The sequence below is a fragment of the Haliotis cracherodii genome, unplaced genomic scaffold (assembly GCF_022045235.1).
Source record: "Haliotis cracherodii isolate W230 unplaced genomic scaffold, xgHalCrac1.p SCAF_16, whole genome shotgun sequence".
Taxonomy (NCBI): Eukaryota; Metazoa; Mollusca; class Gastropoda; order Lepetellida; family Haliotidae; genus Haliotis; species Haliotis cracherodii.
In genome coordinates, this window is record NW_027266271.1 from 13,409,554 (window position 1) to 13,432,164 (window position 22,611).

General features: G+C 46.0%; 2 protein-coding genes across 2 annotated transcripts; both read right to left on the reverse strand.

The window, feature by feature from the left end:
* Positions 1–1,491: 1,491 nt before the first annotated feature.
* Positions 1,492–4,462, reverse strand: LOC139464175 (uncharacterized). Its single transcript, XM_071245702.1, has 3 exons — positions 4,360–4,462; positions 1,933–3,648; positions 1,492–1,631 (listed from the first exon to the last, which is right to left on the reverse strand). The coding sequence occupies exons 1-3, from the start codon at positions 4,460–4,462 to the stop codon at positions 1,492–1,494; spliced, it is 1,959 nt and encodes a 652-aa protein (XP_071101803.1).
* A 1,447-nt stretch (positions 4,463–5,909) lies between these two features.
* Positions 5,910–22,132, reverse strand: LOC139464176 (mucin-2-like). The gene is made up of 11 exons (XM_071245703.1): positions 22,030–22,132; positions 21,100–21,432; positions 20,278–20,388; positions 18,418–18,528; positions 10,870–11,088; positions 9,940–10,623; positions 9,464–9,693; positions 8,080–8,509; positions 7,258–7,368; positions 6,209–6,438; positions 5,910–6,059 (listed from the first exon to the last, which is right to left on the reverse strand). The coding sequence occupies exons 1-11, from the start codon at positions 22,130–22,132 to the stop codon at positions 5,910–5,912; spliced, it is 2,712 nt and encodes a 903-aa protein (XP_071101804.1).
* Positions 22,133–22,611: the final 479 nt, after the last annotated feature.

Sequence of the window (22,611 nt, forward strand, 5' to 3'; positions counted from 1 at the left end):
GTGTAGATATTTAGCTGATACAGTTCTTAACAATTTTGGAAAATGATTTATTAATTTATGGTCTGTTTTAAATGTACACATTATGTATGGCAGCTGTGGAACTTATTCCGGGACGCACGAATCACACCATCTGCCTATCAAAAAAGTCTTTACGAGGAACACCATCATTTGATAACAAACAACATTATCATTTTATGTTTAAGTTGGAAAAGCAGAACTTTTCTTTAAAGAACGTTTGTTATCAGACACCTTCTCATACCTTTTACATAAAGCTATTGATTCTGTTTTTACAAATTTTGATGAAAGTGTATCTTTCTCTACAGAAGATATTTTATGTTCACGGAATGTAATGTAAAGGGAAGTAACCCCTAACAGAGAAATTAAACAGTGGGTTGACTGGGAATGTGAGTTATTAAAAAAGAAAAGATGCACTTCTTTTAACCATTTTAGAAAAATACAGGATAAAGATTCACTTGCTAAGTATACTGATTCGAAAAAACAGTTATAAAGCTATTTGCAGCAATGAAATATGGAAAGAAACAGATACAAATGGAAGAAAGTATCATTTCATCCAAACAATTTTGGACGACCTTGAAACAAAAAGAAGGAAACTAAAAGTAATATAGAAATTCATGAGTGGTTTAATTATTTCAAGAATCATTTCGCTGTACTGATTGTCAATTTTCCTTTGAGGTCGTCAAACATGATATTCACTTTTCCTTTGTATGTTGTAAATATGATAATTTAAGGAAATACTATATTGAACAAAGATATTATCTATATCCAAAGAAATACAAGTTTCTCTCTATAATGTCACATTTCTTTCTTTCTAATTGGGTTTAACGTAGCGTCCAAGATTATTGCACTAATATAGCGACGTACATGCACGTGTGTAAGTGTGTGTAAGTGTGTGTGTGTGTGTGTGTGTGGCTGCTTGTACTAGTCCGGACAAATGCCGATTTATAGTGCTAGCTCACTGAGATACCATGCCGCAGTTTAACATGAATACCCCACTCAGACACAGTATACTGACTCCGAGCCGACCAGTCCTTGTTTTAGCCCCTTTATTCCGAGCGCAAGACAGGTTAAGAACAAGTACCATATTTTTACGTCTTTTGGTATGACGCGGCCGGGGATCAAACCCCGGACCTTTCGCTCTCCGGGCGGACACTCTACCACTAGACCACGGAGGTGGTCCTAAAATGTCACATGTGAGCGTAACGACTATACGAACCCTATCTCTATTTGTATATCATGCCATGTTATTAAGAAATGAATCTTCGTAAAAACATTAAGATCTTCCACATGTTCATGTATTGTGTCATATGGGCCTGTGGCGTTACAGTTCTATATGAATAAACTAAATTGAAAAAGAATACAGGTAATTAGTTTCATACCAATAAACATGAAACAAGCATCCAGTTTGCGCAACGTTAATATTTATTGTACTTCAACAATTTTAACTATCGATGTAGGTAATTACAACTTTCCCTAATGCAAAGAACTTACGTAGATGTCGTGTATCCGCTGACAGCCACAAGTAAATCCAGTCGGAACGTTAATTGCGGGGCTATACACATCATCACCATGGGTAAGATGTGTGTCACCCTGGTCTCCATAAGGAAACAGTTCTGGAAAAATCACAAGGTAAACAGGTACAGAAATACATGTAATTGATGTTCAAAAATCTTGTTAAACACTATTTAATCAAATTTGATTGATTACTGATAATAATATAGACAAACAACATATTAAGAAAACATAATAATACCATTATTACTCCATATATTTTATATACTATATATTATTCCGAAACGTTCTGAACTATTCTTCAAAAATAACTTCGCAATAGCCATCTTTATGCTGGTTGCAATATTTATAGGATTACCAGTAGAACATGTCAATTCCTCTCTACCTTTTTCGAAGACTCACTTAGTGCACTTGCAGTCGACCCTGGTGTGGATTCTGATGCTATCGTTGAAGGTCCTGTAGAAGAGGTTAGCGAACTGGAGGATATCTCACTGGCGGTTGAAGTCGTGGATTCAGTTGATGCACTCTCTGTAGATGGCTCAGTGGGCGATGTCACTTCCTCTGTTGATGTTGTTGCAGAGCTTTGGGATGCAGCATACGTTCCTGGATTAGAGCCACTAGATGTCAGAGAGGACATGGAAAATGTGCTTGTGGATTCTTCAGTGGATGATGTCACTTTTTCTCTACTGGTTGTCGAAGGCTCAGTTGCTGCACTTGCAGTCGATCCTTGTGTGTATTGTGATGCTATCGTTGAAGGTGATAAGGTAGAGGTTTGCGACCTGGAGGACATCTCACTGACAGTAGAAGTCGTGGATTCAGTTGATGCACTTTCTGTAGATGGCTCAGTGGGCGATGTTACTTCCTCAGTTAATGTTGTTGTCGAACTTTGGGATGCAGCATACGTTCCTGGATTAGAGCCACTAGATGTCAGAGAGGACATGGAAAATGTGCTTGTGGATTCTTCAGTGGATGATGTCACTTTTTCTCTACTGGTTGTCGAAGGCTCAGTTGCTGCACTTGCAGTCGATCCTTGTGTGTATTGTGATGCTATCGTTGAAGGTGATAAGGTAGAGGTTTGCGACCTGGAGGACATCTCACTGACAATAGAAGTCGTGGATTCAGTTGATGCACTCTCTGTAGATGGCTCAGTGGGCGATGTTACTTCCTCAGTTAATGTTGTTGTCGAACTTTGGGATGCAGCATACGTTCCTGGATTAGAGCCACTGGATGTCAGAAAGGACATGGAAAATGTGCTTGTGGATTCTTCAGTGGATGATGTCAATTTTTCTCTACTGGTTGTCGAAGGCTCAGTTGCTGCACTTGCAGTCGATCCTTGTGTGGATTGTGATGCTATCGTTGAAGGTGATAAGGTAGAGGTTTGTGACCTGGAGGACATCTCACTGACAATAGAAGTCGTGGATTCAGTTGATGCACTCTCTGTAGATGGCTCAGTGGGCGATGTTACTTCCTCAGTTAATGTTGTTGTCGAACTTTGGGATGCAGCATACGTTCCTGGATTAGAGCCACTAGATGTCAGAAAGGACATGGAAAATGTGCTTGTGGATTCTTCAGTGGATGATGTCACCTTTTCTCTACTGGTTGTCGAAGGCTCAGTTGCTGCACTTGCAGTCGATCCTTGTGTGGATTGTGATGCTATCGTTGAAGGTGATAAGGTAGAGGTTGGCGACCTGGAGGACATCTCACTGACAGTAGAAGTCGTGGATTCAGTTGATGCACTCTCTGTAGATGGCTCAGTGGGCGATATCACTTCCTCTGTTGATGTTGTTGCAGAGCTTTGGGATGCAGCATACGTTCCTGGGTTAGAGCCACTAGATGTCAGAGAGGACATGGAAAATGTGCTTGTGGATTCTTCAGTGGATGATGTCACCTTTTCTCTACTGGTTGTCGAAGGCTCAGTTGCTGCACTTGTAGTCGATCCTTGTGTGGATTTGGATGCTATCGTTGAAGGTGATAAGGTAGAGGTTGGCGAACTGGAGGACATCTCACTGACAGTAGAAGTCGTGGATTTAGTTGATGCACTTTCTGTAGATGGCTCAGTGGGCGATGTCACTTCCGCCGTTGATGTTGTTGCAGAGCTTTGGGATGCAGCATACGTTCCTGGATGAGAGCCACCAGATGATTGTGAGGAGAGCTCCGTTGAGGTTTGAGAAGGAGAGGTTGAAGTCGTTTCTACAGCTGATGAACTTTCGGTTGAAGAACTCGTAGACGATTCTTGTGTGGATTCCGATGGTATCTCAGTACTGTAGGAAGAAGTTGGTATGCTGGAAGAAATCCCACTTGTCAGAGAGGACATGGAAACTGTGCTTGTGGATTCTTCAGTGGATGATGTCACCTCCCCGGTACTGGTTGTCGAAGGCTCAGTTGTTGCACTTGCAGTCGATCCTTGTGTGGATTCTGATGCTATTGTTGAAGGTGTTAAGGAAGAGGTTGGCGAACTGGAAAACATCTCACTGACAGTAGAAGTCGTGGATTTAGTTGATGCACTTTCTGTAGATGGCTCAGCGGGCGATGTCACTTCCTCCGTTGATGTTGTTGCAGAGCTTTGGGATGCAGCATACGTTCCTGGATGAGAGCCACTGGATGCTTGTGAGGAGAGCTCTGTTGCGGTTTGAGAAGGAGAGGTTGAAGTCGTTTCTACAGCTGATGAACTTTCGGTTGAAGAACTCGTAGACGATTCTTGTGTGGATTCCGTTGTTATCTCAGTACTGAAGGAAGAAGTTGGTATGCTGGAAGAAATCCCACTTGTCAGAGAGGACATGAAAACTGTGCTTGTGGATTCTTCAGTGGATGATGTCACCTCCCCTGTACTGGTTGTCGAAGGCTCAGTTGTTGCACTTGTAGTCGATCCTTGTGTGGATTTGGATGCTATTGTTGAAGGTGTTAAGGAAGAGGTTGGCGAACTGGAGGACATCTCACTGACAGTAGAAGTCGTGGATTCAGTTGATGCACTTTCTGTAGATGTCTCAGTGGCCGATGTCACTTTATCCGTTGATGTTGTTGCAGAGCTTTGGGATGCAACATACGTTCCTGGATGAGAGCCACTGGATGCTTGTGAGGAGAGCTCCGTTGCGGTTTGAGAAGGAGATGTTGAAGTCGTTTCTACAGCTGATGAACTTTCGGTTGAAGAACTCGTAGACGATTCTTGTGTGGATTCCGAGGTTATCTCAGTACTGAAGGAAGAAGTTGGTATGCTGGAAGAAATCCCACTTGTCAGAGAAGACATGGAAACTGTGCTTGTGGATTCTTCAGTGGATGATGTCACCTCCCCTGTACTGGTTGTCGAAGGCTCAGTTGTTGCACTTGTAGTCGATCCTTGTGTGGATTCGGATGCTATTGTTGAAGGTGTTAAGGAAGAGGTTGGCGAACTGGAGGACATATCACTGACAGTAGAAGTCGTGGATTTAGTTGATGCACTTTCTGTATATGGCTCAGTGGACGATGTCACTTCTGCCGTTGATGTTGTTGCAGAGCTTTGGGATGCAGCATACGTTCCTGGATGAGAGCCACTGGATGCTTGTGAGGAGAGCTCTGTTGCGGTTTGAGAAGGAGAGGTTGAAGTCGTTTCTACAGCTGATGAACTTTCGGTTGAAGAACTCGTAGACGATTCTTGTGTGGATTCCGATGTTATCTCAGTACTGAAGGAAGAAGTTGGTATGCTGGAAGAAATCCCACTTGTCAGAGAGGACATGAAAACTGTGCTTGTGGATTCTTCAGTGGATGATGTCACCTCCCCTGTACTGGTTGTCGAAGGCTCAGTTGTTGCACTTGTAGTCGATCCTTGTGTGGATTTGGATGCTATTGTTGAAGGTGTTAAGGAAGAGGTTGGCGAACTGGAGGACATCTCACTGGCTGTAGAAGTCGTGGATTTAGTTGATGCACTTTCTGTAGATGGCTCAGTGGTCGATGTCACTTCCTCCGTTGATGTTGTTGCAGAGCTTTGAGATGCAGCATACGTTCCTGGATGAGAGCCACCAGATGATTGTGAGGAGAGCTCCGTTGCGGTTTGAGAAGGAGAGGTTGAAGTCGTTTCTACAGCTGATGAACTTTCGGTTGAAGAACTCGTAGACGATTCTTGTGTGGATTCCGATGTTATCTTAGTACTGAAGGAAGAAGTTGGTATGCTGGAAGAAATCCCACTTGTCAGAGAGGACATGGAAACTGTGCTTGTGGATTCTTCAGTGGATGATGTCACCTCCCCTGTACTGGTTGTCGAAGGCTCAGTTGTTGCACTTGTAGTCGATCCTTGTGTGGATTCGGATGCTATCGTTGAAGGTGTTAAGGAAGAGGTTGGCGAACTGGAGGACATCTCACTGACTGGAGAAGTCGTGGATTCAGTTGATGCACTTTCTGTAGATGGCTCAGCGGACGATGTCACTTCCGCCGTTGATGTTGTTGCAGAGCTTTGGGATGCAGCATACGTTCCTGGATGAGAGCCACCGGACGCTTGTGAGGAGAGCTCCGTTGCGGTTTGAGAAGGAGATGTTGAAGTCGTTTCTACAGCTGATGAACTTTTGGTTGAAGAACTCGTAGACGATTCTTGTGTGGATTCCGATGTTATCTCAGTACTGAAGGAAGAAGTTGGTATGCTGGAAGAAATCCCACTTGTCAGAGAGGACATGGAAACTGTGCTTGTGGATTCTTCAGTGGATGATGTCACCTCCCCTGTACTGGTTGTCGAAGGCTCAGTTGTTGCACTTGTAGTCGATCCTTGTGTGGATTTGGATGCTATTGTTGAAGGTGTTAAGGAAGAGGTTGGCGAACTGGAGGACATATCACTGACGGTAGAAGTCGTGGATTTAGTTGATGCACTTTCTGTATATGGCTCAGTGGACGATGTCACTTCTGCCGTTGATGTTGTTGCAGAGCTTTGGGATGCAACATACGTTCCTGGATGAGAGCCACTGGATGCTTGTGAGGAGAGCTCTGTTGCGGTTTGAGAAGGAGATGTTGAAGTCGTTTCTACAGCTGATGAACTTTCGGTTGAAGAACTCGTAGACGATTCTTGTGTGGATTCCGTTGTTATCTCAGTACTGAAGGAAGAAGTTGGTATGCTGGAAGAAATCCCACTTGTCAGAGAGGACATGGAAACTGTGCTTGTGGATTCTTCAGTGGATGATGTCACCTCCCCTGTAATGGTTGTCGAAGGCTCAGTTGTTGCACTTGTAGTCGATCCTTGTGTGGATTTGGATGCTATTGTTGAAGGTGTTAAGGAAGAGGTTGGCGAACTGGAGGACATCTCACTGACGGTAGAAGTCGTGGATTCAGTTGATGCACTTTCTGTAGATGTCTCAGTGGGCGATGTCACTTTATCCGTTGATGTTGTTGCAGAGCTTTGGGATGCGACATACGTTCCTGGATGAGAGCCACTGGATGCTTGTGAGGAGAGCTCCGTTGCGGTTTGAGAAGGAGAGGTTGAAGTCGTTTCTACAGCTGATGAACTTTCGGTTGAAGAACTCGTAGACGATTCTTGTGTGGATTCCGATGTTATCTCAGTACTGAAGGAAGAAGTTGGTATGCTGGAAGAAATCCCACTTGTCAGAGAGGACATGGAAACTGTGCTTGTGGATTCTACAGTGGATGATGTCACCTCCCCTGTACTGGTTGTCGAAGGCTCAGTTGTTGCACTTGTAGTCGATCCTTGTGTGGATTTGGATGCTATTGTTGAAGGTGTTAAGGAAGAGGTTGGCGAACTGGAGGACATCTCACTGACTGGAGAAGTCGTGGATTTAGTTGATGCACTTTCTGTAGATGGCTCAGTGGTCGATGTCACTTCCTCCGTTGATGTTGTTGCAGAGCTTTGAGATGCAGCATACGTTCCTGGATGAGAGCCACCAGATGATTGTGAGGAGAGCTCCGTTGCGGTTTGAGAAGGAGAGGTTGAAGTCGTTTCTACAGCTGATGAACTTTCGGTTGAAGAACTCGTAGACGATTCTTGTGTGGATTCCGATGTTATCTTAGTACTGAAGGAAGAAGTTGGTATGCTGGAAGAAATCCCACTTGTCAGAGAGGACATGGAAACTGTGCCTGTGGATTCTTCAGTGGATGATGTCACCTCCCCTGTACTGGTTGTCGAAGGATCAGTTGTTGCACTTGTAGTCGATCCTTGTGTGGATTCGGATGCTATCGTTGAAGGTGTTAAGGAAGAGGTTGGCGAACTGGAGGACATCTCACTGACTGGAGAAGTCGTGGATTCAGTTGATGCACTTTCTGTAGATGGCTCAGCGGACGATGTCACTTCCGCCGTTGATGTTGTTGCAGAGCTTTGGGATACAGCATACGTTCCTGGATGAGAGCCACCGGACGCTTGTGAAGAGAGCTCCGTTGCGGTTTGAGAAGGAGATGTTGAAGTCGTTTCTACAGCTGATGAACTTTCGGTTGAAGAACTCGTAGACGATTCTTGTGTGGATTCCGATGTTATCTCAGTACTGAAGGAAGAAGTTGGTATGCTGGAAGAAATCCCACTTGTCAGAGAGGACATGGAAACTGTGCTTGTGGATTCTTCAGTGGATGATGTCACCTCCCCTGTACTGGTTGTCGAAGGCTCAGTTGTTGCACTTGTAGTCGATCCTTGTGTGGATTTGGATGCTATTGTTGAAGGTGTTAAGGAAGAGGTTGGCGAACTGGAGGACATATCACTGACGGTAGAAGTCGTGGATTTAGTTGATGCACTTTCTGTATATGGCTCAGTGGACGATGTCACTTCTGCCGTTGATGTTGTTGCAGAGCTTTGAGATGCAGCATACGTTCCTGGATGAGAGCCACTGGATGCTTGTGAGGAGAGCTCTGTTGCGGTTTGAGAAGGAGAGGTTGAAGTCGTTTCTACAGCTGATGAACTTTCGGTTGAAGAACTCGTAGACGATTCTTGTGTGGATTCCGTTGTTATCTCAGTACTGAAGGAAGAAGTTGGTATGCTGGAAGAAATCCCACTTGTCAGAGAGGACATGGAAACTGTGTTTGTGGATTCTTCAGTGGATGATGTCACCTCCCCTGTAATGGTTGTCGAAGGCTCAGTTGTTGCACTTGTAGTCGATCCTTGTGTGGATTTGGATGCTATTGTTGAAGGTGTTAAGGAAGAGGTTGGCGAACTGGAGGACATCTCACTGACAGTAGAAGTCGTGGATTCAGTTGATGCACTTTCTGTAGATGTCTCAGTGGCCGATGTCACTTTATCCGTTGATGTTGTTGCAGAGCTTTGGGATGCGACATACGTTCCTGGATGAGAGCCACTGGATGCTTGTGAGGAGAGCTCCGTTGCGGTTTGAGAAGGAGATGTTGAAGTCGTTTCTACAGCTGATGAACTTTCGGTTGAAGAACTCGTAGACGATTCTTGTGTGGATTCCGAGGTTATCTCAGTACTGAAGGAAGAAGTTGGTATGCTGGAAGAAATCCCACTTGTCAGAGAAGACATGGAAACTGTGCTTGTGGATTCTTCAGTGGATGATGTCACCTCCCCTGTACTGGTTGTCGAAGGCTCAGTTGTTGCACTTGTAGTCGATCCTTGTGTGGATTCGGATGCTATTGTTGAAGGTGTTAAGGAAGAGGTTGGCGAACTGGAGGACATATCACTGACAGTAGAAGTCGTGGATTTAGTTGATGCACTTTCTGTATATGGCTCAGTGGACGATGTCACTTCTGCCGTTGATGTTGTTGCAGAGCTTTGGGATGCAGCATACGTTCCTGGATGAGAGCCACTGGATGCTTGTGAGGAGAGCTCTGTTGCGGTTTGAGAAGGAGAGGTTGAAGTCGTTTCTACAGCTGATGAACTTTCGGTTGAAGAACTCGTAGACGATTCTTGTGTGGATTCCGATGTTATCTCAGTACTGAAGGAAGAAGTTGGTATGCTGGAAGAAATCCCACTTGTCAGAGAGGACATGAAAACTGTGCTTGTGGATTCTTCAGTGGATGATGTCACCTCCCCTGTACTGGTTGTCGAAGGCTCAGTTGTTGCACTTGTAGTCGATCCTTGTGTGGATTTGGATGCTATTGTTGAAGGTGTTAAGGAAGAGGTTGGCGAACTGGAGGACATCTCACTGGCTGTAGAAGTCGTGGATTTAGTTGATGCACTTTCTGTAGATGGCTCAGTGGTCGATGTCACTTCCTCCGTTGATGTTGTTGCAGAGCTTTGAGATGCAGCATACGTTCCTGGATGAGAGCCACCAGATGATTGTGAGGAGAGCTCCGTTGCGGTTTGAGAAGGAGAGGTTGAAGTCGTTTCTACAGCTGATGAACTTTCGGTTGAAGAACTCGTAGACGATTCTTGTGTGGATTCCGATGTTATCTTAGTACTGAAGGAAGAAGTTGGTATGCTGGAAGAAATCCCACTTGTCAGAGAGGACATGGAAACTGTGCTTGTGGATTCTTCAGTGGATGATGTCACCTCCCCTGTACTGGTTGTCGAAGGCTCAGTTGTTGCACTTGTAGTCGATCCTTGTGTGGATTCGGATGCTATCGTTGAAGGTGTTAAGGAAGAGGTTGGCGAACTGGAGGACATCTCACTGACTGGAGAAGTCGTGGATTCAGTTGATGCACTTTCTGTAGATGGCTCAGCGGACGATGTCACTTCCGCCGTTGATGTTGTTGCAGAGCTTTGGGATGCAGCATACGTTCCTGGATGAGAGCCACTGGATGCTTGTGAGGAGAGCTCTGTTGCGGTTTGAGAAGGAGATGTTGAAGTCGTTTCTACAGCTGATGAACTTTCGGTTGAAGAACTCGTAGACGATTCTTGTGTGGATTCCGTTGTTATCTCAGTACTGAAGGAAGAAGTTGGTATGCTGGAAGAAATCCCACTTGTCAGAGAGGACATGGAAACTGTGCTTGTGGATTCTTCAGTGGATGATGTCACCTCCCCTGTAATGGTTGTCGAAGGCTCAGTTGTTGCACTTGTAGTCGATCCTTGTGTGGATTTGGATGCTATTGTTGAAGGTGTTAAGGAAGAGGTTGGCGAACTGGAGGACATCTCACTGACGGTAGAAGTCGTGGATTCAGTTGATGCACTTTCTGTAGATGTCTCAGTGGGCGATGTCACTTTATCCGTTGATGTTGTTGCAGAGCTTTGGGATGCGACATACGTTCCTGGATGAGAGCCACTGGATGCTTGTGAGGAGAGCTCCGTTGCGGTTTGAGAAGGAGAGGTTGAAGTCGTTTCTACAGCTGATGAACTTTCGGTTGAAGAACTCGTAGACGATTCTTGTGTGGATTCCGATGTTATCTCAGTACTGAAGGAAGAAGTTGGTATGCTGGAAGAAATCCCACTTGTCAGAGAGGACATGGAAACTGTGCTTGTGGATTCTACAGTGGATGATGTCACCTCCCCTGTACTGGTTGTCGAAGGCTCAGTTGTTGCACTTGTAGTCGATCCTTGTGTGGATTTGGATGCTATTGTTGAAGGTGTTAAGGAAGAGGTTGGCGAACTGGAGGACATCTCACTGACTGGAGAAGTCGTGGATTTAGTTGATGCACTTTCTGTAGATGGCTCAGTGGTCGATGTCACTTCCTCCGTTGATGTTGTTGCAGAGCTTTGAGATGCAGCATACGTTCCTGGATGAGAGCCACCAGATGATTGTGAGGAGAGCTCCGTTGCGGTTTGAGAAGGAGAGGTTGAAGTCGTTTCTACAGCTGATGAACTTTCGGTTGAAGAACTCGTAGACGATTCTTGTGTGGATTCCGATGTTATCTTAGTACTGAAGGAAGAAGTTGGTATGCTGGAAGAAATCCCACTTGTCAGAGAGGACATGGAAACTGTGCCTGTGGATTCTTCAGTGGATGATGTCACCTCCCCTGTACTGGTTGTCGAAGGATCAGTTGTTGCACTTGTAGTCGATCCTTGTGTGGATTCGGATGCTATCGTTGAAGGTGTTAAGGAAGAGGTTGGCGAACTGGAGGACATCTCACTGACTGGAGAAGTCGTGGATTCAGTTGATGCACTTTCTGTAGATGGCTCAGCGGACGATGTCACTTCCGCCGTTGATGTTGTTGCAGAGCTTTGGGATACAGCATACGTTCCTGGATGAGAGCCACCGGACGCTTGTGAAGAGAGCTCCGTTGCGGTTTGAGAAGGAGATGTTGAAGTCGTTTCTACAGCTGATGAACTTTCGGTTGAAGAACTCGTAGACGATTCTTGTGTGGATTCCGATGTTATCTCAGTACTGAAGGAAGAAGTTGGTATGCTGGAAGAAATCCCACTTGTCAGAGAGGACATGGAAACTGTGCTTGTGGATTCTTCAGTGGATGATGTCACCTCCCCTGTACTGGTTGTCGAAGGCTCAGTTGTTGCACTTGTAGTCGATCCTTGTGTGGATTTGGATGCTATTGTTGAAGGTGTTAAGGAAGAGGTTGGCGAACTGGAGGACATATCACTGACGGTAGAAGTCGTGGATTTAGTTGATGCACTTTCTGTATATGGCTCAGTGGACGATGTCACTTCTGCCGTTGATGTTGTTGCAGAGCTTTGAGATGCAGCATACGTTCCTGGATGAGAGCCACTGGATGCTTGTGAGGAGAGCTCTGTTGCGGTTTGAGAAGGAGAGGTTGAAGTCGTTTCTACAGCTGATGAACTTTCGGTTGAAGAACTCGTAGACGATTCTTGTGTGGATTCCGTTGTTATCTCAGTACTGAAGGAAGAAGTTGGTATGCTGGAAGAAATCCCACTTGTCAGAGAGGACATGGAAACTGTGTTTGTGGATTCTTCAGTGGATGATGTCACCTCCCCTGTAATGGTTGTCGAAGGCTCAGTTGTTGCACTTGTAGTCGATCCTTGTGTGGATTTGGATGCTATTGTTGAAGGTGTTAAGGAAGAGGTTGGCGAACTGGAGGACATCTCACTGACAGTAGAAGTCGTGGATTCAGTTGATGCACTTTCTGTAGATGTCTCAGTGGCCGATGTCACTTTATCCGTTGATGTTGTTGCAGAGCTTTGGGATGCGACATACGTTCCTGGATGAGAGCCACTGGATGCTTGTGAGGAGAGCTCCGTTGCGGTTTGAGAAGGAGATGTTGAAGTCGTTTCTACAGCTGATGAACTTTCGGTTGAAGAACTCGTAGACGATTCTTGTGTGGATTCCGATGTTATTTCAGTACTGAAGGAAGAAGTTGGTATGCTGGAAGAAATCCCACTTGTCAGAGAGGACATGGAAACTGTGCTTGTGGATTCTACAGTGGATGATGTCACCTCCCCTGTACTGGTTGTCGAAGGCTCAGTTGTTGCACTTGTAGTCGATCCTTGTGTGGATTTGGATGCTATTGTTGAAGGTGTTAAGGAAGAGGTTGGCGAACTGGAGGACATCTCACTGACGGTAGAAGTCGTGGATTCAGTTGATGCACTTTCTGTAGATGTCTCAGTGGGCGATGTCACTTTATCCGTTGATGTTGTTGCAGAGCTTTGGGATGCAACATACGTTCCTGGATGAGAGCCACCAGATGATTGTGAGGAGAGCTCCGTTGCGGTTTGAGAAGGAGAGGTTGAAGTCGTTTCTACAGCTGATGAACTTTCGGTTGAAGAACTCGTAGACGATTCTTGTGTGGATTCCGATGTTATCTCAGTACTGAAGGAAGAAGTTGGTATGCTGGAAGAAATCCCACTTGTCAGAGAGGACATGGAAACTGTGCTTGTGGATTCTTCAGTGGATGATGTCACCTCCCCTGTACTGGTTGTCGAAGGCTCAGTTGTTGCACTTGTAGTCGATCCTTGTGTGGATTTGGATGCTATTGTTGAAGGTGTTAAGGAAGAGGTTGGCGAACTGGAGGACATCTCACTGGCGGTAGAAGTCGTGGATTCAGTTGATGCACTTTCTGTAGATGTCTCAGTGGGCGATGTCACTTTATCCGTTGATGTTGTTGCAGAGCTTTGGGATGCAACATACGTTCCTGGATGAGAGCCACTGGATGCTTGTGAGGAGAGCTCCGTTGCGGTTTGAGAAGGAGATGTTGAAGTCGTTTCTACAGCTGATGAACTTTCGGTTGAAGAACTCGTAGACGATTCTTGTGTGGATTCCGTTGTTATCTCAGTACTGAAGGAAGAAGTTGGTATGCTAGAAGAAATCCCACTTGTCAGAGAAGACATGGAAACTGTGCTTGTGGATTCTTCAGTGGATGATGTCACCTCCCCTGTACTGGTTGTCGAAGGCTCAGTTGTTGCACTTGTAGTCGATCCTTGTGTGGATTCGGATGCTATTGTTGAAGGTGTTAAGGAAGAGGTTGGCGAACTGGAGGACATATCACTGACGGTAGAAGTCGTGGATTTAGTTGATGCACTTTCTGTATATGGCTCAGTGGTCGATGTCACTTCTGCCGTTGATGTTGTTGCAGAGCTTTGGGATGCAACATACGTTCCTGGATGAGAGCCACTGGATGCTTGTGAGGAGAGCTCTGTTGCGGTTTGAGAAGGAGAGGTTGAAGTCGTTTCTACAGCTGATGAACTTTCGGTTGAAGAACTCGTAGACGATTCTTGTGTGGATTCCGTTGTTATCTCAGTACTGAAGGAAGAAGTTGGTATGCTGGAAGAAATCCCACTTGTCAGAGAGGACATGGAAACTGTGCTTGTGGATTCTACTGTGGATGATGTCACCTCCCCTGTACTGGTTGTCGAAGGCTCAGTTGTTGCACTTGTAGTCGATCCTTGTGTGGATTTGGATGCTATTGTTGAAGGTGTTAAGGAAGAGGTTGGCGAACTGGAGGACATCTCACTGACGGTAGAAGTCGTGGATTCAGTTGATGCACTTTCTGTAGATGTCTCAGTGGGCGATGTCACTTTATCCGTTGATGTTGTTGCAGAGCTTTGGGATGCAACATACGTTCCTGGATGAGAGCCACCAGATGATTGTGAGGAGAGCTCCGTTGCGGTTTGAGAAGGAGAGGTTGAAGTCGTTTCTACAGCTGATGAACTCTCGGTTGAAGAACTCGTAGACGATTCTTGTGTGGATTCCGATGTTATCTCAGTACTGAAGGAAGAAGTTGGTATGCTGGAAGAAATCCCACTTGTCAGAGAGGACATGAAAACTGTGCTTGTGGATTCTTCAGTGGATGATGTCACCTCCCCTGTACTGGTTGTCGAAGGCTCAGTTGTTGCACTTGTAGTCGATCCTTGTGTGGATTCGGATGCTATTGTTGAAGGTGTTAAGGAAGAGGTTGGCGAACTGGAGGACATCTCACTGGCGGTAGAAGTCGTGGATTTAGTTGATGCACTTTCTGTAGATGGCTCAGTGGTCGATGTCACTTCCTCCGTTGATGTTGTTGCAGAGCTTTGAGATGCAGCATACGTTTCTGGATGAGAGCCACCAGATGATTGTGAGGAGAGCTCCGTTGCGGTTTGAGAAGGAGAGGTTGAAGTCGTTTCTACAGCTGATGAACTTTCGGTTGAAGAACTCGTAGACGATTCTTGTGTGGATTCCGATGTTATCTTAGTACTGAAGGAAGAAGATGGTATGCTGGAAGAAATCCCACTTGTCAGAGAGGACATGGAAACTGTGCTTGTGGATTCTTCAGTGGATGATGTCACCTCCCCTGTACTGGTTGTCGAAGGATCAGTTGTTGCACTTGTAGTCGATCCTTGTGTGGATTCGGATGCTATCGTTGAAGGTGTTAAGGAAGAGGTTGGCGAACTGGAGGACATCTCACTGACTGGAGAAGTCGTGGATTCAGTTGATGCACTTTCTGTAGATGGCTCAGCGGACGATGTCACTTCCGCCGTTGATGTTGTTGCAGAGCTTTGGGATACAGCATACGTTCCTGGATGAGAGCCACCGGACGCTTGTGAGGAGAGCTCCGTTGCGGTTTCAGAAGGAGAGGTTGAAGTCGTTTCTACAGCTGATGAACTTTTGGTTGAAGAACTCGTAGACGATTCTTGTGTGGATTCCGATGTTATCTCAGTACTGAAGGAAGAAGTTGGTATGCTGGAAGAAATCCCACTTGTCAGAGAGGACATGGAAACTGTGCTTGTGGATTCTTCAGTGGATGATGTCACCTCCCCTGTACTGGTTGTCGAAGGCTCAGTTGTTGCACTTGTAGTCGATCCTTGTGTGGATTTGGATGCTATTGTTGAAGGTGTTAAGGAAGAGGTTGGCGAACTGGAGGACATATCACTGACGGTAGAAGTCGTGGATTTAGTTGATGCACTTTCTGTATATGGCTCAGTGGACGATGTCACTTCTGCCGTTGATGTTGTTGCAGAGCTTTGGGATGCAGCATACGTTCCTGGATGAGAGCCACTGGATGCTTGTGAGGAGAGCTCTGTTGCGGTTTGAGAAGGAGAGGTTGAAGTCGTTTCTACAGCTGATGAACTTTCGGTTGAAGAACTCGTAGACGATTCTTGTGTGGATTCCGTTGTTATCTCAGTACTGAAGGAAGAAGTTGGTATGCTGGAAGAAATCCCACTTGTCAGAGAGGACATGGAAACTGTGCTTGTGGATTCTTCAGTGGATGATGTCACCTCCCCTGTAATGGTTGTCGAAGGCTCAGTTGTTGCACTTGTAGTCGATCCTTGTGTGGATTTGGATGCTATTGTTGAAGGTGTTAAGGAAGAGGTTGGCGAACTGGAGGACATCTCACTGACGGTAGAAGTCGTGGATTCAGTTGATGCACTTTCTGTAGATGTCTCAGTGGCCGATGTCACTTTATCCGTTGATGTTGTTGCAAAGCTTTGGGATGCAACATACGTTCCTGGATGAGAGCCACCAGATGATTGTGAGGAGAGCTCCGTTGCGGTTTGAGAAGGAGAGGTTGAAGTCGTTTCTACAGCTGATGAACTTTCGGTTGAAGAACTCGTAGACGATTCTTGTGTGGATTCCGATGTTATCTCAGTACTGAAGGAAGAAGTTGATATGCTGGAAGAAATCCCACTTGTCAGAGAGGACATGGAAACTGTGCTTGTGGATTCTTCAGTGGATGATGTCACCTCCCCTGTACTGGTTGTCGAAGGATCAGTTGTTGCACTTGTAGTCGATCCTTGTGTGGATTCGGATGCTATCGTTGAAGGTGTTAAGGAAGAGGTTGGCGAACTGGAGGACATCTCACTGACTGGAGAAGTCGTGGATTCAGTTGATGCACTTTCTGTAGATGGCTCAGCGGACGATGTCACTTCCGCCGTTGATGTTGTTGCAGAGCTTTGGGATACAGCATACGTTCCTGGATGAGAGCCACCGGACGCTTGTGAGGAGAGCTCCGTTGCGGTTTGAGAAGGAGATGTTGAAGTCGTTTCTACAGCTGATGAACTTTTGGTTGAAGAACTCGTAGACGATTCTTGTGTGGATTCCGATGTTATCTCAGTACTGAAGGAAGAAGTTGGTATGCTGGAAGAAATCCCACTTGTCAGAGAGGACATGGAAACTGTGCTTGTGGATTCTTCAGTGGATGATGTCACCTCCCCTGTACTGGTTGTCGAAGGCTCAGTTGTTGCACTTGTAGTCGATCCTTGTGTGGATTTGGATGCTATTGTTGAAGGTGTTAAGGAAGAGGTTGGCGAACTGGAGGACATATCACTGACGGTAGAAGTCGTGGATTTAGTTGATGCACTTTCTGTATATGGCTCAGTGGACGATGTCACTTCTGCCGTTGATGTTGTTGCAGAGCTTTGGGATGCAGCATACGTTCCTGGATGAGAGCCACTGGATGCTTGTGAGGAGAGCTCTGTTGCGGTTTGAGAAGGAGAGGTTGAAGTCGTTTCTACAGCTGATGAACTTTCGGTTGAAGAACTCGTAGACGATTCTTGTGTGGATTCCGTTGTTATCTCAGTACTGAAGGAAGAAGTTGGTATGCTGGAAGAAATCCCACTTGTCAGAGAGGACATGGAAACTGTGCTTGTGGATTCTTCAGTGGATGATGTCACCTCCCCTGTAATGGTTGTCGAAGGCTCAGTTGTTGCACTTGTAGTCGATCCTTGTGTGGATTTGGATGCTATTGTTGAAGGTGTTAAGGAAGAGGTTGGCGAACTGGAGGACATCTCACTGACGGTAGAAGTCGTGGATTCAGTTGATGCACTTTCTGTAGATTTCTCAGTGGCCGATGTCACTTTATCCGTTGATGTTGTTGCAAAGCTTTGGGATGCAACATACGTTCCTGGATGAGAGCCACCAGATGATTGTGAGGAGAGCTCCGTTGCGGTTTGAGAAGGAGAGGTTGAAGTCGTTTCTACAGCTGATGAACTTTCGGTTGAAGAACTCGTAGACGATTCTTGTGTGGATTCCGATGTTATCTCAGTACTGAAGGAAGAAGTTGATATGCTGGAAGAAATCCCACTTGTCAGAGAGGACATGGAAACTGTGCTTGTGGATTCTTCAGTGGATGATGTCACCTCCCCTGTACTGGTTGTCGAAGGCTCAGTTGTTGCACTTGTAGTCGATCCTTGTGTGGATTCGGATGCTATCGTTGAAGGTGTTAAGGAAGAGGTTGGCGAACTGGAGGACATCTCACTGACGGTAGAAGTCGTGGATTCAGTTGATGCACTTTCTGTAGATGTCTCAGTGGCCGATGTCACTTTATCCGTTGATGTTGTTGCAGAGCTTTGGGATGCGACATACGTTCCTGGATGAGAGCCACTGGATGCTTGTGAGGAGAGCTCCGTTGCGGTTTCAGAAGGAGATGTTGAAGTCGTTTCTACAGCTGATGAACTTTCGGTTGAAGAACTCGTAGACGATTCTTGTGTGGATTCCGATGTTATCTCAGTACTGAAGGAAGAAGTTGGTATGCTGGAAGAAATCCCACTTGTCAGAGAGGACATGGAAACTGTGCTTGTGGATTCTACAGTGGATGATGTCACCTCCCCTGTACTGGTTGTCGAAGGCTCAGTTGTTGCACTTGTAGTCGATCCTTGTGTGGATTTGGATGCTATTGTTGAAGGTGTTAAGGAAGAGGTTGGCGAACTGGAGGACATCTCACTGACGGTAGAAGTCGTGGATTCAGTTGATGCACTTTCTTTAGATGTCTCAGTGGGCGATGTCACTTTATCCGTTGATGTTGTTGCAGAGCTTTGGGATACAGCATACGTTCCTGGATGAGAGCCACCGGACGCTTGTGAGGAGAGCTCCGTTGCGGTTTGAGAAGGAGATGTTGAAGTCGTTTCTACAGCTGATGAACTTTTGGTTGAAGAACTCGTAGACGATTCTTGTGTGGATTCCGATGTTATCTCAGTACTGAAGGAAGAAGTTGGTATGCTGGAAGAAATCCCACTTGTCAGAGAGGACATGGAAACTGTGCTTGTGGATTCTTCAGTGGATGATGTCACCTCCCCTGTACTGGTTGACGAAGGCTCAGTTGTTGCACTTGTAGTCGATCCTTGTGTGGATTTGGATGCTATTGTTGAAGGTGTTAAGGAAGAGGTTGGCGAACTGGAGGACATATCACTGACGGTAGAAGTCGTGGATTTAGTTGATGCACTTTCTGTATATGGCTCAGTGGACGATGTCACTTCTGCCGTTGATGTTGTTGCAGAGCTTTGGGATGCAGCATACGTTCCTGGATGAGAGCCACTGGATGCTTGTGAGGAGAGCTCTGTTGCGGTTTGAGAAGGAGAGGTTGAAGTCGTTTCTACAGCTGATGAACTTTCGGTTGAAGAACTCGTAGACGATTCTTGTGTGGATTCCGTTGTTATCTCAGTACTGAAGGAAGAAGTTGGTATGCTGGAAGAAATCCCACTTGTCAGAGAGGACATGGAAACTGTGCTTGTGGATTCTTCAGTGGATGATGTCACCTCCCCTGTAATGGTTGTCGAAGGCTCAGTTGTTGCACTTGTAGTCGATCCTTGTGTGGATTTGGATGCTATTGTTGAAGGTGTTAAGGAAGAGGTTGGCGAACTGGAGGACATCTCACTGACGGTAGAAGTCGTGGATTCAGTTGATGCACTTTCTGTAGATGTCTCAGTGGCCGATGTCACTTTATCCGTTGATGTTGTTGCAGAGCTTTGGGATGCGACATACGTTCCTGGATGAGAGCCACTGGATGCTTGTGAGGAGAGCTCCGTTGCGGTTTCAGAAGGAGAGGTTGAAGTCGTTTCTACAGCTGATGAACTTTCGGTTGAAGAACTCGTAGACGATTCTTGTGTGGATTCCGATGTTATCTCAGTACTGAAGGAAGAAGTTGGTATGCTGGAAGAAATCCCACTTGTCAGAGAGGACATGGAAACTGTGCTTGTGGATTCTACAGTGGATGATGTCACCTCCCCTGTACTGGTTGTCGAAGGCTCAGTTGTTGCACTTGTAGTCGATCCTTGTGTGGATTTGGATGCTATTGTTGAAGGTGTTAAGGAAGAGGTTGGCGAACTGGAGGACATCTCACTGACGGTAGAAGTCGTGGATTCAGTTGATGCACTTTCTGTAGATGTCTCAGTGGCCGATGTCACTTTATCCGTTGATGTTGTTGCAAAGCTTTGGGATGCAACATACGTTCCTGGATGAGAGCCACCAGATGATTGTGAGGAGAGCTCCGTTGCGGTTTGAGAAGGAGAGGTTGAAGTCGTTTCTACAGCTGATGAACTTTCGGTTGAAGAACTCGTAGACGATTCTTGTGTGGATTCCGATGTTATCTCAGTACTGAAGGAAGAAGTTGGTATGCTGGAAGAAATCCCACTTGTCAGAGAGGACATGAAAACTGTGCTTGTGGATTCTTCAGTGGATGATGTCACCTCCCCTGTACTGGTTGTCGAAGGCTCAGTTGTTGCACTTGTAGTCGATCCTTGTGTGGATTCGGATGCTATTGTTGAAGGTGTTAAGGAAGAGGTTGGCGAACTGGAGGACATCTCACTGGCGGTAGAAGTCGTGGATTTAGTTGATGCACTTTCTGTAGATGGCTCAGTGGTCGATGTCACTTCCTCCGTTGATGTTGTTGCAGAGCTTTGAGATGCAGCATACGTTCCTGGATGAGAGCCACCAGATGATTGTGAGGAGAGCTCCGTTGCGGTTTGAGAAGGAGAGGTTGAAGTCGTTTCTACAGCTGATGAACTTTCGGTTGAAGAACTCGTAGACGATTCTTGTGTGGATTCCGATGTTATCTTAGTACTGAAGGAAGAAGTTGGTATGCTGGAAGAAATCCCACTTGTCAGAGAGGACATGGAAACTGTGCTTGTGGATTCTTCAGTGGATGATGTCACCTCCCCTGTACTGGTTGTCGAAGGCTCAGTTGTTGCACTTGTAGTCGATCCTTGTGTGGATTCGGATGCTATCGTTGAAGGTGTTAAGGAAGAGGTTGGCGAACTGGAGGACATCTCACTGACTGGAGAAGTCGTGGATTCAGTTGATGCACTTTCTGTAGATGGCTCAGCGGACGATGTCACTTCCGCCGTTGATGTTGTTGCAGAGCTTTGGGATACAGCATACGTTCCTGGATGAGAGCCACCGGACGCTTGTGAGGAGAGCTCCGTTGCGGTTTGAGAAGGAGATGTTGAAGTCGTTTCTACAGCTGATGAACTTTTGGTTGAAGAACTCGTAGACGATTCTTGTGTGGATTCCGATGTTATCTCAGTACTGAAGGAAGAAGTTGGTATGCTGGAAGAAATCCCACTTGTCAGAGAGGACATGGAAACTGTGCTTGTGGATTCTTCAGTGGATGATGTCACCTCCCCTGTACTGGTTGACGAAGGCTCAGTTGTTGCACTTGTAGTCGATCCTTGTGTGGATTTGGATGCTATTGTTGAAGGTGTTAAGGAAGAGGTTGGCGAACTGGAGGACATATCACTGACGGTAGAAGTCGTGGATTTAGTTGATGCACTTTCTGTATATGGCTCAGTGGACGATGTCACTTCTGCCGTTGATGTTGTTGCAGAGCTTTGGGATGCAGCATACGTTCCTGGATGAGAGCCACTGGATGCTTGTGAGGAGAGCTCTGTTGCGGTTTGAGAAGGAGAGGTTGAATTCGTTTCTACAGCTGATGAACTTTCGGTTGAAGAACTCGTAGACGATTCTTGTGTGGATTCCGTTGTTATCTCAGTACTGAAGGAAGAAGTTGGTATGCTGGAAGAAATCCCACTTGTCAGAGAGGACATGGAAACTGTGCTTGTGGATTCTTCAGTGGATGATGTCACCTCCCCTGTAATGGTTGTCGAAGGCTCAGTTGTTGCACTTGTAGTCGATCCTTGTGTGGATTTGGATGCTATTGTTGAAGGTGTTAAGGAAGAGGTTGGCGAACTGGAGGACATCTCACTGACGGTAGAAGTCGTGGATTCAGTTGATGCACTTTCTGTAGATGTCTCAGTGGCCGATGTCACTTTATCCGTTGATGTTGTTGCAGAGCTTTGGGATGCGACATACGTTCCTGGATGAGAGCCACTGGATGCTTGTGAGGAGAGCTCCGTTGCGGTTTCAGAAGGAGAGGTTGAAGTCGTTTCTACAGCTGATGAACTTTCGGTTGAAGAACTCGTAGACGATTCTTGTGTGGATTCCGATGTTATCTCAGTACTGAAGGAAGAAGTTGGTATGCTGGAAGAAATCCCACTTGTCAGAGAGGACATGGAAACTGTGCTTGTGGATTCTTCAGTGGATGATGTCACCTCCCCTGTACTGGTTGTCGAAGGCTCAGTTGTTGCACTTGTAGTCGATCCTTGTGTGGATTTGGATGCTATTGTTGAAGGTGTTAAGGAAGAGGTTGGCGAACTGGAGGACATCTCACTGACGGTAGAAGTCGTGGATTCAGTTGATGCACTTTCTGTAGATGTCTCAGTGGGCGATGTCACTTTATCCGTTGATGTTGTTGCAAAGCTTTGGGATGCAACATACGTTCCTGGATGAGAGCCACCAGATGATTGTGAGGAGAGCTCCGTTGCGGTTTGAGAAGGAGAGGTTGAAGTCGTTTCTACAGCTGATGAACTTTCGGTTGAAGAACTCGTAGACGATTCTTGTGTGGATTCCGATGTAATCTCAGTACTGAAGGAAGAAGTTGGTATGCTGGAAGAAATCCCACTTGTCAGAGAGGACGTGGAAACTGTGCTTGTGGATTCTTCAGTGGATGATGTCACCTCCCCTGTACTGGTTGACGAAGGCTCAGTTGTTGCACTTGTAGTCGATCCTTGTGTGGATTTGGATGCTATTGTTGAAGGTGTTAAGGAAGAGGTTGGCGAACTGGAGGACATATCACTGACGGTAG

Excerpts from the sequence above, each read along its gene's own strand:
- LOC139464175 (XM_071245702.1), bottom strand. The coding sequence starts at position 4,462 with ATGTCCTCCAGTTCGCCAACCTCTTCCTTAACACCTTCAACAATAGCA. Across the intron at positions 3,649-4,359 it reads AACTGAGCCTTCGACAACCA|GAACGTATGCTGCATCCCAA; the intron begins GTACAGGGGAGG and ends GCTCTCATCCAG. Across the intron at positions 1,632-1,932 it reads GTCGACTGCAAGTGCACTAA|AACTGTTTCCTTATGGAGAC; the intron begins GTGAGTCTTCGA and ends TGATTTTTCCAG.
- LOC139464176 (XM_071245703.1), bottom strand. The coding sequence starts at position 22,132 with ATGTCCTCCAGTTCGCCAACCTCTTCCTTAACACCTTCAACAATAGCA. Across the intron at positions 10,624-10,869 it reads AACTGAGCCTTCGACAACCA|GAACGTATGTCGCATCCCAA; the intron begins GTACAGGGGAGG and ends GCTCTCATCCAG. Across the intron at positions 9,694-9,939 it reads AACTGAGCCTTCGACAACCA|GAACGTATGCTGCATCTCAA; the intron begins GTACAGGGGAGG and ends GCTCTCATCCAG.